Below are 17,601 nucleotides of genomic sequence, written 5' to 3' on the forward strand. Positions count from 1 at the left end.
AGAATTATTCTATAAACAAGAATTTTTAAAATTCATTTCAATTCAATTCAGTAATCAAATGCTTGTTTGTGTCCTATGTCCATTTGAAAAATCTTTTCTTTTTCTCTTTCTTTGATTAATGGTCAAAAAAATTCTCAAGAATTTCTTGGAAAATTTCTCGTTTGTTGTTGCTGTTCACCTTCAATTCAATTCAATTCACCAAACCAATCCACCAAATAGAATAGACATTGTTTCTTTCTTTCTTTGTGTGTGTAGTGATGATGTGATAATAATAAAAAAATTTTTCGGTTTCACACTTATGTGTGACACATTCAATTGTTCATCAGTTTTGTTTCTCTCTTCTTTATCATAGAACAATAACCAGAAACTTTTCCTACGCCAATATATAATTGAATTTACTTGGCCGCCAAAGAAGAAGATTGCAAAATTCTTATAACTACAGCAGAAAATATATTATATTATTTATTTATTTACTGTCGTAAATGAAGATAGTGTGTTTGTAAAAGTAAAAAAAAAGTAGAATTGTAAATAATAAAAAGAAGAAAAAGAAAAGAATCCATAAAAGATGTGATGATATATATTTAAAAGAAGAAGAAAAGAAGATGTTACATGTCATTTTTTTATCATCATCAACAACATTATCATCATAAAAATGATGAAATAACTTTTTTTTTGGATATCAAACCATTCTCTATAACGTCATTATCATCATTGTGTTTTGTTGGTTAACTTAACTTGACTTGACTTGACAACATTATTATTATTATTATGATGATAATGATAATGTGCACACGATTATGATGATAATGTTGATAAAAACAACAACAAAAGACATTCAATGTTGATCCATACACACACACACGCACACACAAACAGCTTTGTTGTTGTTTTAAATATTCTTTATGGAATTTCTCTTCTTCCTATTCATCATTATCAACAAGAATATTCTATTGTTAGTGAATTTTCATTCATTCATTCATTTTTATTCAAGTGATTTTTGATGCAAGTTATTCTTGTTCGTGTATCTATTGTGTTGTCTATGTGTTTTGTTGCTGGTGAATCTGGAAAAAAGAATCAATTTCAGTGAATTTTTTGCTTTGTGTAAAAAATATTGATTGAAATTTTGTTTTCCCCTGGCCTACAGAAAACAACAACAGAATTTGATTTAGCAAAAAATCAATTAATATTTTTTTACAGAAATTGAAAAAAATGAGATTTTTCTTTCCCTATCAGCGGATCAAAAATGAAAATTCGTTAAAAAATAATAATCTTTGTACTTGAAAATTTTAATGGAATTATTGTTGTTTTTTTGTTGCGTCATCATCATCATCAGCAAACATTATTATTATTTTTTCAATTATTGAAAGTCAATTAGAGAGAGAGAGAGAGAGAGAGAGAGAGAAAAAAAAATCAATCAATGACACAGAGATTGAAAATCCGCACCAAAAGAAAATCCGAAACAAAAAATTTTCGTTTGTTTTGTTTTTGTTTTTTTGATTTTTTGATGAATTTTGGAAAAAAAAAGTTTGATTTCGAATATCTTCAAACTATTATAAAATGTGTGTGTGTGTATGTTTCATAATCTACTCGATAATATCGATTTTCTTTTTCTTTTCTGATTTTTTTTTAAACCATCGATAAACTTTTTTATTAGTTATTATCCGAAAAGAACTCAATGCACAGACACATAGCAAAAATAAATCCTGGTTTTTTGATTTTATTTTGAATGATTTTTTTCAAGTGTTGGTTGTTGTTTGTTGGCCAACTTTATCCAATAAGCTTTTTTATTGAATTTTGCTCAACCAAAACCTGAATGAAAAACCTGACATCAGTCAGTCAGTCAGTCAAGTCAAGTCAAGTTAAGTGATTCAACCAAAATATGACAATAGAATGAAGATGAAGAGATACAGAGATCCTTCACAAAGTAAAAAAAACGCATTCTTTTTTTCTAAAAAATGATTTAAAACAATGACTGAACAACAACAGTGGTTTTTTTCTTCTTCATAAATTTGATTATCAAGGACAATTTCTCTTCATATTCACAAAATGTCTGGTTCTTATTATTATCATCATCATCATAATCATTGAATTGAATTGGTCATCATGCTCAAATGAAATGACCAAATATTGATTAAATTTGTGTGCGTGCCTGGTTTTTTTATCATTAAAAATTTACTATTTTTTCAACAACAAAGTTTTCATCAACACAGAAAAATCCTTAAAACAAACAACAAAATTAATGAGAAAAAGAAGAAAAGATAACCACAACAACAACAGTAGTGAAGAAGAAGATGAAATCATCATAGCATATGATGACCATCATGATGACCATCATAATGATGATGATCGAAAAGAAAATTTTGAAACGACAATTTTAAATTGGCAACAAGAAAAGAAGACATTAGCTAATAGCAACAACAATGGTAAAAGTAATAATGATATTGCAAATTTTCCATATGATTATTTGACAAATGTAAATGATGAAATGAAGAATAATGTCTTAGACGTTGATCGACAACAAGCGACAACAACAACAACAAATGATATTAACAAAGTTTCAATTCAAAAATCAACAACAAAACCAATAATAAAATATTATTCAAAAGAATCTGATCAAATTGGAACGGAATCATCATCAAATGAATTGTTACTTAAACAACAAAAATCTGTTAGTTTTGAAGAAAAAGATGAAAAACAACAACAACAACAATCGATGATAACAAAAACTAATAGAATGTCATCCGTATCATCATCATCAACATCATCGACATCATCGTCATCGACAACATCAAAAACAATACGACGAACATATTCAAATTCAAGTGCTGCAAGTAGTGTTTGTTTTGATACGGTTAATGAAGAAACGGATACTGATGATGATCACGAAACAGATAAACAATCATCAAATATTCAAATGAATATTGTTAAAGCATTGGAAAAAAGTTTAGAAAAAAGAAAAATTTTAAATATGGAACATTCAAATGATGGTGATAATGATGATAGTGATGATAGCGATGATGATGATGAAAAAAATTTAATTAACCAATCATCATCACCATCAGTTACGGGAACAAATAGACAACGTCCAATGTATGCACGTAGTATTAGTTTTGCTGGTACACGTTCATCATCATCATCATTATTATATGGTCGTCATCATTTATTATCAACACATTTAACAACAGCAAACAATACAATACGTCCACGTGGCCTTATTTTTCAACGTCTTGATGGTCGTCGTTTATTACCAAGTATTTCTTGCGAGTAAGTTTTTTTGTGTGATTCAAAAAATCTATTTAAAAAACTCAATCATAGATGGCGTATGTGATTTGAATTTATTCAAAAAAAAACAAATAAAAAAATCGGAATTTTTTCTCCCATCATCAATATCCGAAAATTGAAAATAGCTTCAAGCCTATAGGCAAGATTTAAACAGAAAAATATGTGATGATTTTGATTGCTAAAAAAAAAAATGAACAAAATCTTCATTTCCGTTGTTTGCCGTTGTATATATTGCCTTTTTGTTTGTTTATTTTTCCATCGATATTTCGATATTTCGATTTCGAGTTGCATCTTTTTCATTATTCTCACTCCAATATCATCATCATTATTGATCCAATTTGTTTAATATGATACTTTGATGATGACGAAATATTACTTTTTTTTCAATTGAAAATCCTATACAAATATTCAATCCAATCCAATCATTCATTGTTGTTGTTTTTTTTTTTGTTGTTTTGCATTCAACGATTCGAGAATATTCTTTCTTTCTTTTTTGTTTCCAAATATAATTCCAATACAAATGGAATTCTGGAATTTCGCTCAAGTGTTAATAATTAGCGTTTTTTCGAAACTTTTTTTTTTAAATTTTTGAAATTTTTCGTTAACAAATCAATATTTCATTATGATGTGAATGTGGATGATTCTTTTCTTCAATTTTTTCAAAATCTATCAATCTTGCCATTTATATTGATATTAAATTGCAATTGAAAAAAAAATCAAGAGAGAGAGAGAGAGAGAGAGAGAGAGAGAGAGAGAGAGAGAGAGAGAGAGAGACAAAATTTTCAATTTTGTACTTATAGTTGTTGTCAAGAGACAGCAATTTTCAACAACAACAACAACATAAGTTCAAGAACTTCTTTTGCAGATTTTATCATCTTGTTGTTGTTGTTTGGTTGTTTGGTTGGTTGACAAATATTTTTATTTTTAAAAGAATTTCTATTTCGATTTTTGTTGTTGTTGTTGTTGAGAATTTATTCTGTTGTTGTTGTTGTTGTCCTATTATGTTTTATCATGTCAATTTTTCTTTTCTTTTCATTTCTTCAATTCAATATTTTTCTTTTCTTTTCATATCAAAAATAAACATATATATGTTGAATGTTGAATGTAAAGTTTATTAGACTATGGTGTGGTGTGGTATATGAGTAGTGATGAAAATGATAATGTCAACATTTGATACGATGAAATATTCTTTTTTTTGTTGTTGAATTCAGAACTGAATGAATATATGAAAAAGACGAAAAGAAAATGAAGAAAAAAAAGACGAACATCATCATCATTTTTTGTTGTTGTTGTTGTTGTTGTTATGTGTGTACCTTTATGTCAATATATATCGGTTTGGAAAATGTCAGTATCTCTCTAGCCTATGTTATTCTATTCTATTTTTTTTCCTTCAGAAACCTGAAAAATTTCTTTTTTTTCGTTTCAATTTTTTCCTTTTTTTTCGAGAGTTTTTTTTCCTCCGATTCGTTATTATTATTCTGATGATGATGATGATGATGATTTGAGGGAAATATGATTCATCATCAAATATATCCAATTCGCATTTGGGAAAAAAAGAAGAGAAATTTTCTCTTGTTCAAAAGAATTTATAAGAATTCACCATCATCATCATCATCATCATTGTTATTTGATGATGATGATGATGATGTCTATGATGATAATATCATTTTTATTGAATTTTTGAATTTTGATTTTTCTGTTCACTGTGTTTCTATATTTGTTTTTTTTTGGTTTGTTTGGTTTGGTTTGTTTGGTCGAGTACCACAAACATTGTGATCATTATTATTATTATCATTATTATCAATGTTTTAATGGGTCGATGAAGTGGAAAAAATAGTATCTTTGTTTTTTTTTTTTTTTTGGTAACAAAAAACATCCTTATTGAGATAATAAACTTTACATTTTACCCTTATATCATCTGTATGCTGGCACAAAATTATAATGATAATTTTGTTGCCCCGGACAATTAAACGAACCGATAAAATTGTTAATGATGTGTTATTGAAAAAATTAAAAAAAAATTCTTTCAAAATAGACATTGATCAATGCGTTTGTGTATTTAGATTATTTTTTCGAAAGAAATTCTGAAGAAATTTTGAGAAGTAATTCGGTTAGTAACAACTACATTCTATATTGTCACCTTATACATTTACATTATCATTTATTTTACATCTATCTTTTTCTGTTCATTGGTACATTTAATAAGGAAACATAGTGTTATTATTTTTTTTCCTACCGGAATTTCTATTATTCATTTTTTCCAAATTCAATTCAATTGATTACATTAACCAAGAACCGAAGAAAACGGATGCATGCAAAAATTGTGTCAAATTCTTGTTCACCACCTTTTTTTTTGAATAGAAACGCTAATCAAAACGCACGAATACCTTAATAATACACATCTAAAAAACGATATTTATGATTAAATTTTCTTTATTTTCATTTTTTTTCCAAATCAAAATAATAATTTTGTTAACAAGAAATTCATGATAAAGAAACCATAATGATGATGATTATCCATTGAAAACACACGCACGCACGGACGCACACTGTGTTCATGATTTTCTTTCAGTGATTTTCTGGGCTAGAAAAATTCAAATATTTCGATTCAGTTTATTATTGACATTCGGTTTTTTGGCAATTTATTGTCGTTCATTTTGACAGCAAACAAAAAACGAAAAACAGCAGTTTTTTTCTAATTCTAAAGGAGAAAATCCGCTTAACATTCGATGAAATGATTATGAATAATTCTTTCTATCTATCTATGGATGCTAAAGGGTTGAAATGTTGTTGTTGTTGTTGATGATGATGATTAATTATTTTCTATTCGTTTACATTGTTGTTGAATAATTTATCTATCTGATATGTTTGATGGGGTTAACAAAAAACAGAAGGAGAGGAAAAAGTGAATAAATTTTCATTAGTCAAAGGGAGAAAAATTAGTTTAACCCGAATGATTCATTTGAAATGGAAAAAAAAGTTTGATCAGTAGCTATTTTTATTTGATTTTCAGTGCAACATCAAATGCAAATAACATTTTGCATTCTTAACATATTTATAGGTTTTTTCCTCCTTCCTCTTCTTTTCATTTGTTGAACTAAAGGTGTTCTTTGAATCAACTTATGAATGCAAAAAAAAGAAAAAGAAGTTTAATCAGGTTTAACAGTGAATGAAAATGAAGAAAAAAACCGGCGGCAAACAATTCACATATTGTTGATAAAGTGGGTACAATTGATTTGCAATTTCACTTCAGTTAAAGTTAAGTTTCATCAAGTTAATTTCATCTATCTATCTATCCATCCTATTATTCGTTCTATCTGGTCTTGACATTTTTGTTTTCACCTTGTGATCACTTTATTGTAAAAAAAATGAATATTAACTATGTCTAAAAACAAAGGTGATTATGTTTGAATAAAATGAATAGAAATATAATGATAGCTTTAGGCTTGATGATGATTATTGGCCAATCTGGAATATATATTGTTTTAATGGTTCATTATAACTTTGTTTTTTCTTTGAATGATCAGAATCGGAATAGAAAAAAAAACATTATTGTTCTGTCATCATCTGACATTGTGACATTTTTCTGTTGTTATTGTTGTTGTTGATGACAATTTTCTTTACCTTAATACACCCAAAAATACATTGTAGTTACTTATTGATTTTGTTTTTTGAAAATCTACTGTAGTCTTTGGATAAATGTCATAGTCGTCTTTGTCTCAATAAGGATATAACATTAGACATTTTTTGTTGTTGTTGTTGTTGCTTATCATAATACAAAACTAATCCTGATGGATAATTTATTATTATTTTTGTTATTTCAAATTCGAATCCAATTTCTAATTAAAAGTAATGATGATGATGAGAAAACTATTGAAGAGCCTGGCCTTTATATGGAATTTTATGGGGGAAAAAATTATTCCATTATTTTTTCAATGGAATTCAATATGACTGGTGAAAAAAATAATTTCGTTTTTGAAATATGATTTTCATTTTCAAATGAAACTTGATTACCTGATATTCAATCCTTTTTTTTATGGAAAATCGATATTATTCGATGCACAAAGTTTGCATCAACAAACAAACAGCATATTTCAATGTTATTATTGATTGATTTTTATTTTTTCATTAAAAAAAATCAATGGTAACTTATTTGAATGACAAGTTTTTTTTAATTTCATTTTTTTTATGGCCATGATTTTAATTTAAAAAACTCAACTTGAAATTAATTTTCTCCGTATCCATTGATTCCATTAACAACAACAACAACAACATTTATCATCAATGATGTTTGATAAAAAAAAATTGGTAGCCAAATCCTTGATGACATTTTGATCCAACGAAAAAAAAGAAAACATTTTGAGAAAAATTCTATAAAGATAGTCTTTTTTTTAAAAAAAAAACTTTATTAGTCGATGATAAAAATGTTGTTTCTAATGGAAAAAGACATTTTCTTTTTTGATTATCTTGTTGAAATTTATTAGTGTTTTATTTTTTATTAGATTAAATCCGTATCTATCATCGAAGGATTATTATTAGGTAATCAAATGATCAGTAGAGAGGAGAGAGAGAGAGAGAGAGAGAGAGAGAAATTGATTGTAAAATTTGTTACACTATATTATGATGACGTTATTTGGATGTCTTTGTTGTTGTTGTTGTTGTTGATTACTTTCAGATATCGATGATGATGATGACGATATTGGAATTCAACATTAGTTCAAATCATCAACATTTTTACAATCATATATTTATGTGTGTGCCTTGTACAACTTTCCAGGACAGACTTGATTGTCATAAAATTTAATTAAGACATTTTGTTGCTTTTATTTTCTTTTTCGTTCGTTCCTGTTTTTGTTTGATTGTCAGTCAACAGAATTTTTTTTTGAATTCTCATTTATTTTATGTATGTGTGTTTAGGTATCTGTTGTGTATGGTGTATGTCAAATTATTTTCCTAAAAACAAATTTTCATCATCATCATCATCATCACGACGGTTATTAGGCGAATTGCATAAAAAAGGAAACCCAGAGAGCGAGAGAGAGAGAGAGAGAGAACAAGCCATATATATATTTTTATATTTCCAAATTTGTATCATGGGTATATTTTTCCTGTATCCATTTATTTATGGTGCATTCTCAACTGCTTGCACATAGGTACATGTGCATCTGGTGCCCCAGAACAAAAAAAACGAAAATTTAAACAGTGCCAGAAACTAACAAACATTCCTTTTCAACCAGAAAAAAAGATTCAAAAAAAATTTGTAATAATTCATTGCTCTCTGTGTATAATAAATTTCAAAATTCTGTAAAACATTCTGTATTTATTATATATACAACCATACACCATACACACACACACACAGAATAATTTCGACATCTTATTTTTCAATTGTAAATGTTTAATAATAAAAAAATCTTATATTTGCTTTATTATTATTATTATCATTATCAATAAATATACCGTTGTTTCATCATCATCATCATCATCATATATGATATATGATACACTACATACATATTGATATAGTGTGTGTGTGTGTGTGTGTATACTTTGCACATGATTTTTTATTTTGTTTCGTTTTGCTTTGTTTGCTTATTTTTCCCATACATAACATTATACATACATGTAACAGCCATTCACACACACAAACACAAACACCTACATTATATGAGGCAAATATAAACATTTTCTTTTTCATTTTATCATTATCATCATTATTGGTGTGTTTAGTGTGTTTAGTGCAGTCGATATAAATTGCTGATTTTTTTTTCATTTCGATCATTCTCATTCGAGGTGTGTATCACAAAAAAATGATTGAAAAATTCAGCTCATTCAAACGCACAATCACAAACGAATGGATGATGATACACATGGATGATATAATGATTAGAATTTGATAATGATAATTCGACAATGACAATCAATTTTTTACTTTTTCATTTGTTTCGTTTGTTTGTTTCCGTGATAAAATTTTGGGCAAGAAAAGCTAACAAACAACAACAACAAAAACATGATGATCATTTCATCTTTAATTATGATCAACACTTGATTCTTTCCTGTTTTTCTCGTTTGTTTGTTTGTTTCAGTGTGTGTGACTTGATTACTTATTATAATGGCAAAGTTTCATAATAATTTAATGTTCAGTGGTTATTATTATTAATAATTTTTTTGACATCTTTGAGTTTCCAACGAATCCAATTAAATTTGCGAATCTTTTCTTTCTCTGATGTTGCAATCAAATGTTGATAATAATGATCATTGATAGATGATTATTATTAAAATCAAAATCAAAAAAAATTCTAGTGACAAAAATAATAATTATAAATTAATCAGTGGTGGTGGCTTGTTGTAAAAATTTATTAATTACAAACAAAACAAAAATCTTTCTACCAATCAATTTCGATGAAATTTTCTTTTTCTCTGTGTATGTGATTATTTGCCCAAATTACAAACTAACTAATCAAACCAAACATATTCTTTTAACTTATTTATAAGTTTACTATCATCATCATGATATTTGATTTGAAATCTTCAACAGTGGTTGGTTATTTATAAACACACACGCAAACCAAAACTAACCTAAGCAATTCTCATTAATAAATATTATTATTAAGTTAAATAATCAAAGTTTGTTTGTTTGTTTTTTCAAAATCTTCCTGCAAAATGAAATGAAATTAAAACAACACCACATGTTCAGATGTATACAACATGATAAGCAGATAAAAGAAAAAATAACCGCATTATGAATTGCATTAAAGCCAAAAAGTTTTCAGTTTTTTTCTGGTTACATTACATACAATTTTATTGTGATTAATATGGCCAAAATGAAATGAAATTATCCAACTGATGAAGATTATTTTCAATGTTTTTTTTTGTGTACTTTCCATTGATGATTCCATCGATTTTGTGTAATGAATATTGAAAGAAGAACATGATGATGATGATTCATTCATAGTTGTTGTCATTTCGGAAAAAATAACCCGTTATGATGAAACAGGGGAACAAAACAAAAATGAAAGAAAATTGTTTAATTTAATAGCTGTTTTGTCAAACAAATTAAAAAAAACATGTACACATAATTTGTTTGTAATTTACTTTTAAATCCATCCAAAAAATTCATCAAATCAAATTCTGAATGTTTCCTGTCAGTTGGTTGTTGTTGTTTGATGTTTGGTGGCCCGAAAAAACCAATGTTTTTTAAATTTGCAAAAATGATAAATGTCTTTTGTTTGCAAATTATGATATCTGCTACTGTGGAAAACTTTTTTTTAGAAAACTTGAAATTATAAACTTTTTGAAGAAAAAAAAATCATATTTTTCAACTAAAATTTACTACTGTTTTTCATACCTGTGTTTTGTATTGTTTTGTTTTTCATATTTCGCATTCATCACATGTATTTTTTTACCATGGTTACCATGGATTTCTGTGTTTATTTTGTCTTCTTCATTCTTCTTCCTGATTATTTTTGTTTTTTCTTCTTTGCTGAATCAATAGAAAAAAATATTTGAATGAAATCATCATCAAGATTTTCTAATCATATTTGCTTACCTGCCATCATTTGTTATGATTATCGATTTTTTTTTTGTTGACTAAATCAAATGAAATTATTCATTTATGAAATGTTTACGAAAATGTTAATCAAATGATCCGTCCATTTTTATTATTTATTTATTCAAATTATCATTGGAGAAAATCTTATAAAGCGTTACTGAAATCAAAATATATACATTGGATTTGCAGTTATGATTGTTATCATCATGATATTTTGGAATACCATAGATGCATTCTGGCAATATATTCGTCAACATCAATTAAATAATAATAATAATAATAATAATCTAACTGTACGACATTCATTCAATAATGATGATGATGCTATTGATGATGATGAAAATTTAAATGTTGATCAAACAACAACAACAACAGCCAATATAAACAATAATAACGATACAATTAATGAACCAATATCAACAACAACAACAACAACAGAATCATCAACAACAGATGATTGTTATATTGAACATCATCATTCTGATCGAAAACAGCCAAAACGAATGAAAATTTTCGCAAACAATAGCAAAAATAAATACTTTCACAATGATGATGATTATGATGATAAAAATAACAAAAATTTAAAGAAAATTGATGAACAATCAATTGAACAACCGCCAATATTGTCAGAAAAATCGGAAAATTTTTTTCTAAATCGTTTATTTAATTCAATAACAAATTCATTTGTTATGACAAATATGAATAAACATTTGAATAATATACAGAATTTTATGGATAAAAAAATGGCATCAACAACAACAACAACAACAACAACAATGACAACAACAACAACAACAAAAGAAATCATAACAACATCAGCTACCCAGATGACAGATCAACAGAATATTAATGATTCGAATCAACAAATGAATGTTGATGATTCTGATGATCATCAACAACAACATGAACGTCATATACCATATCATATGTTGGATAATATTAATGATATAATGATGAATAATCAAACGAATAATAGTAATCATAATCATCATCATCATCATTGTTGTAATAAATATCATCAAATTGATTCATCATCATCAACAATATCCGAACAATATTGTCCATTTATAATAATACGTGAATCACCATCAAATGCAACAACAATTTCTACAAATAGTTTATTAACACAAGCAAGTAATTATACAACAACACAATCACCATATCAATCAAGTGCTGAATTTGATTTAAATTCTGATTATAGTGGTGGTGGTGATGGTAGTAGTAGTGGTTGTATAATTGGTGGTGATTCTAGCCATTTACATAAACAACATCGTGCTTCAACCGGAACATTATTAGTTGCCCGGCCAACCGCATCATCATCAACAACAATAACAACAGCCAAATCAAAGCAACAACAATTATTTCAAACAAAAATATCATCATCACGTAATAGTGTTGGTAGTAATCAACCAACAATAAATAAAAATCTTTATCATTCTCGTCATCGTCATTCATCTTCAGCTGTCATTGTTAATCATCATTTTAATTCAACTTCTGTATCTGGACAGATTTCATCATCAAATTCAATTTATGGCAGTAGTATTATTGGTGCCAATAATAGTAGTATAGGTTTACCAACATCAACAACAATAACACGTAAACATCGTTCATCATATCCATCATATAGTATACGTAATTCTATATCAGGTATACCTTTACGTATCGGTCCAAGACTTTATTCGGGTCGATCATCACAAAGGTTCGCTTTATTGATGTATATTTTTTCCCTCAACTTCTTTATTCTTCGTTCATTTTGGTTTATTTAATTTTCATTAACTGGAACTGTTTGTTTGTTTGTTTTGGATTCATTAATCATTCAGGTGAATGAAAAATGATGATCATTTTTTCAATTTACAAAGAAAAAAAAACAAAAATCAAATTTAATAATCCGCTTAACAGCGACCTCTTTGGATTGAATTTCGAATGAAACAAAAAAATAGACGATTTTTTTTTGGTTGAAACATGCGCAATAAAGCTGTTAACTTTGACTGACTGACTGACTTTGATCATCATCGTTGTTATTATTAAGGATGGATCGATCGATTTATTCGATTAAAAGATGATCCACATTTTTTTTCCAGGGAAAAACAACAAATTATGAATTTTATATGCGCAATCGCAGACAAACAGAAACAGAAACAATCCTTATTTATTCATTATTATTATTATGCATTTTGATCGATAAAATTTAATCATCATCATTGTTTGTTTGCCCATTTCTACATTGTTTTTATTATTATTATTATTTTTTTTTTTTTTTTTTTTGGAGGGATTTTCTATTACATTTCCCAAATTACAAACAGAAAACAAATTAAAACAAAGTAAATTGACCGGGGAGAAAAAAAAACGAATAACAAATTTTTTTGTAACTAAAATTCCATTCTATTACACATTCCATTTTGCATTCATGCTAGATATTGCCCTTAAGTCATTCATCAGTCATTTAAATTATTATCATCATCAAAGTTTTACCAAAATTTTTACCAGTGTAAAGAGAAAGAAACTATGTTGATAATCGATAAATAATAATAATAATGAGAAAATAACTTGAACAAAAAAAATCCCCGAATACAATTTATTTCTTCTTCTTCTTCTTTCTTATTTTTCTCCAAAAAAAAAAAAAAAAAATGTTGAGATGACAATGATGATAATAACATTATAACATCATCAATAATAACAACAACAACAACAGCAAAACATTGGTCATTCGTAAATTGTCAAAACGTTTGTTGTTGTTGTTGTTATATAATTTTGCTGTTGTTGTTGTTGTTGTTATCAATTCATCGTTTTTCATTTTTTTTTCAATAATAATTAGAATAGACAAACATTAAAGTAGTAGGAGTATAACACATTTGGTAGTAGTATGATTCGTGAATGTCTGAATGAATTGAATGTTTGTGAATTTTGTTTATATTTTTTTACTTCATAATTCTTCCATTTTAACTTTCTATTATATTCGGCCATTTTTTTCATCATTTTTTCTGTTTGTTCAGTCAGTTCAGTTCAGTTATTGTATGGACAATCGGTAAATTCGGGTTCGTCGCTGTCATTATCATTGTTGTTGTTGTTGTCGTCGTCGTGAACAAAAAACGACGATGACGACGATGGCAACCAAATTCAAGAATGGCACACAAAAAAAAACCATTTTTGATCTTTCGCACACACACAAAGAACTTGATGATGATGTTTGTGCGTGTCTGTTTGTGCTTGTATTTGCTTTTGAATTGTTCCAGAATAAAAAAGTTTTTTTGTCAATTATTCTGGTTTTGTCGTATAGAGAGAGAGAGCAAAATTGACAACAAACAAACAAAAAAAAATCCGTTGTTTTTCAAGAATTTTATTTTTCACTTTGTCAGCAGAAAAATCAAATCAAATCAAATCAAATTCTGTTCTAATTTGCATATATTTTTTCAATTCCAATTTCGTCTGCTAATTAAAATTTGATAATGATGATGATGATGAAAATTCCTCATCATCATTATGTTTATTGACAAAATGTCGACCAAACAACAACAACAACATTGTCAAAATCATCATCTACATCATCATCGTAAAGATGTAATACAAAAATTTTTCGAACGTAATCATGAAAAAAATCAAAATGCCTGTCCACATATGAATTCTAATTGTATTATAATTGGTCATAAAAGAAATTTATTACGTAAATGTTTTAGGTTGTAAAAAAAATTGTGTCACATTTTGCAATATGTTTTTTTGTTGTTTGTTTTTATTATTATTATTGAAATTTTCAATTGATTGAAATCATCATTTTTCTATCATCATTTTGATTTGTTAAAAGATTGTTTGTTTGGTTGCTAAAATTATTAATTTGTTTTCTGTTTTGTTTTGTTTTCTTCAAAAATAAATAGTTTTGATGTGGATGAAAGTGGCCAAACAAATGCCGGAAATGTTAATGCTTCAGGACTTGCATTACAAAATCTACCTGTACGACGTGAATCATTTTTATATCGTTCTGATTCTGAATATGAAATATCACCTAAATCAGCATCAAGACATTCATCGATCGGTAGTGGTGAATCGTAAGTGTTAAAAAAAAATTTTACTTTAAATTCTTATTTTTTTTGGCGAGAATCTCAAAAAGTCGATTAGCAAAAAATTTTTTTTTTTTTTTTGATTTTTTTCCCAATCAAATGTTTTGATTTTTGGCCATCAGATGGCCAAACATGCACTAAATAATTTTAAAAAATTCTCAATTTGAAAAATACCTAAAATACACAATAATCATCATATTTTCAATGATGTAACAAACCAAAGCATACATATGAAACAAAAATTATCTTAATTTATTAATCACATGGAGTGTGTTTATTTTATTTTCAATGGAAAATTACCAAAAATCAACAACATTACGATCCATTCACCCTAAGCCATACATCCGGGATTATATTTGTTATTTTGATATTTTGTATAGTTTTTTTTTCTTTGCTTTTGCTTTTTTTTGATTATGATTTGATTAAAAATCATTTTTCTCAAGTATAACATATAATCTTTGTATAGAAATTTCTTGAAAAATCAACCAAAAAAAAATTATCCTCAAATACCGTTTCAGCGCCAGACACACAAGCGATGAATGAAATGAAATTGAAAAGATCATAGTACAAACTTAACGAAACTACATCTACCAAATATTATCATTTACATTTCATCATTTCTGTTTGATTAATTCGATCGATCGATCGATCGATCGATTGATTGATTGAAGAAAAACTAAAATCTCACATACCACACACACACACGCGCGATTATCGATAATCGTTGATAATACATTGTAGACATTGATGATGATTATAATGATGAAAGATTTGAACCTCTTGAATTTCTACCATGCTTGTTTTATCAATTTTCTAATCAATTTTGAATCATTTGTCACACAAAAAAAATTATCAATTTTTTCATTCATTTGATTTGCCGAATCAAAAATGCATGAAAGAAAGAAAGCTGGTGCATATTGATCATCTTCTTCTTCAGAAAAAAGTGTGAAATCTGATAAACAAAAAAAGCATTAATCATTAATCATTTACTGAACGTAAATATCATCAATAAACAAAATCAAAACACGTTATTGATTGATGATTTTATCATTTTTTAACTGAAAAAATTCAAGAAGTAACCGTGATGATACTCACGCTTTTTATTTTCTATTAACTATAGTTGGAAAAAAGAATAAACGTGCCTTTAGTCATTTGTTAAATAAATATTCATTTCGATTATTCTGATTCATTCGTTTGTTTGTTTGTTTTTGTCACAAAATTTGACCTCAAATTCAATTATATCATCATCATCATCATTTGAAAATTACATTACATTAATCAATCAAAAGAATGAAATATCAATATTGATGATAGGTACACAAACACACATAATGTTCTGATTAGATTTTTCTTTCTTCTACTTTCTTTACTTTTCATTCAATTTGAAATGAATTTTTTTTTCATTATTCAAAAAATTAATGAATAGAAAATCATTGTGTGTATTCTATCAATTCTGTTAATTTCAATCGCAAATCGATCGAAAATTTGATGATATTTTTTGTTTTTACCCAAAATGAAATATTGATTAATTATTGATTACAAATGTACAATCAATAATAAATTAAACAAAAGGTTTTCATTGTTGTTATTGCTTGTTTGATTGAAACATCTCTCATTCATTCATTGTGATCTTCAGATAAACCACACAAACACAAATACACAGCACAGCACAGACATAAACTCATAATAAAATCGAAACGAAACAAATCCAATTTTATCATTTGAATGTTTATTATTATTATTATGAACATTTTTGTTTGATAATCACATATCATTTGATATAATCAAATGATTATTATTATTATTTGTAATCTATAATAAATGATATTGATGTGTGTAATGTGTATGATGTTTGTGTGTGTTTTGTATAATTTTTTTTCATTATTATTATTATTATTCGTAAAATATAAGATCGATCAATCATATAATTTTTCTCTTCTCATTGGTTTAATGAATATTTAATTTATTGATTACCAGATATAATGTACTTGTGTATGTTTGTGTGTTTATGGTTAAAGAGATTGTGTAAGATGCATCATTGGTTTTGGCCCTAACCACCACCGCATCAATATTCAGTGTATCAATATATATATTTTTTTCCAATAAATGTGTACATGTGTGCATTACATTTCTTCTTTTTTGGTTGATCGATTTGATGTTTCCATGTTGTTGTTGGTTTGGTTGTTGGTAATATATCGTAGGTGTGCACAATTTTTTTCTTTCGTATTTTGTTTCGTATTCAAATGTTTGATCCCCTCATATCATGGCGTTTTTTTTTCTTCTTCTTCTTCTTATTTCCATAAACACACACACATTTCTTTTTCTGCAATATGAAATTATTTTGGGTATTTAAAAAGGGATCACAAAATTGGACAAAAAAAATTTGATTTAGAATAACCAAACAAAGCAAACGAAACAAAACAAAAATCAAATATTCTGTTTTGCTTCCTCAACTTACCTTGATTCAACTCAATATACTCACTCAATATAACTTACCTTTTTTGTTAATCGATACAAAATGATGATTCAAAATGACACTTTAAAATATTGAAAGAATTCCAACGACAACAGCATGATTTTACATCATCCTCATCATCGACAATTTTTTTCATCCATAATGAACAAGCAGTTTTTTTTGCTTTGAAAATCTTCATCGTTGAAATTGAATTTGAAATTGTCGATTTTTTAAAATTAATCTAAAATCAAATCACACAT

General features: G+C 27.0%; 1 protein-coding gene across 2 annotated transcripts in view; it reads left to right on the forward strand.

Annotated features, from left to right (window-relative positions):
• The first annotated feature begins 2,210 nt into the window (after positions 1 to 2,210).
• LOC113788540 (3',5'-cyclic-AMP phosphodiesterase 4C-like) overlaps positions 2,211 to 17,601 on the forward strand; it is a 29,013-nt gene continuing 13,622 nt past the window's right edge. Inside the window, exons 1-2 of one of the 2 annotated variants that reach the window (XM_075821962.1) lie at positions 2,211 to 3,264; positions 14,704 to 14,874. In XM_075821962.1, the coding sequence (XP_075678077.1) occupies positions 2,240 to 3,264; positions 14,704 to 14,874 (1,196 nt within the window). In that variant the 5' untranslated portion in view covers positions 2,211 to 2,239. Of the gene's footprint in view, positions 3,265 to 11,025; positions 12,534 to 14,703; positions 14,875 to 17,601 lie in introns of those variants that run through there. The other variant, XM_027337996.2, reaches the window with a different exon arrangement.

The sequence above is a fragment of the Dermatophagoides pteronyssinus genome, unplaced genomic scaffold, assembly GCF_027571235.1.
Source record: "Dermatophagoides pteronyssinus isolate colony J.1.1.1.1 unplaced genomic scaffold, Derpt_VIB-CSIC_2022.12 sq0014, whole genome shotgun sequence".
Lineage (NCBI taxonomy): Eukaryota > Metazoa > Arthropoda > Arachnida > Sarcoptiformes > Pyroglyphidae > Dermatophagoides > Dermatophagoides pteronyssinus.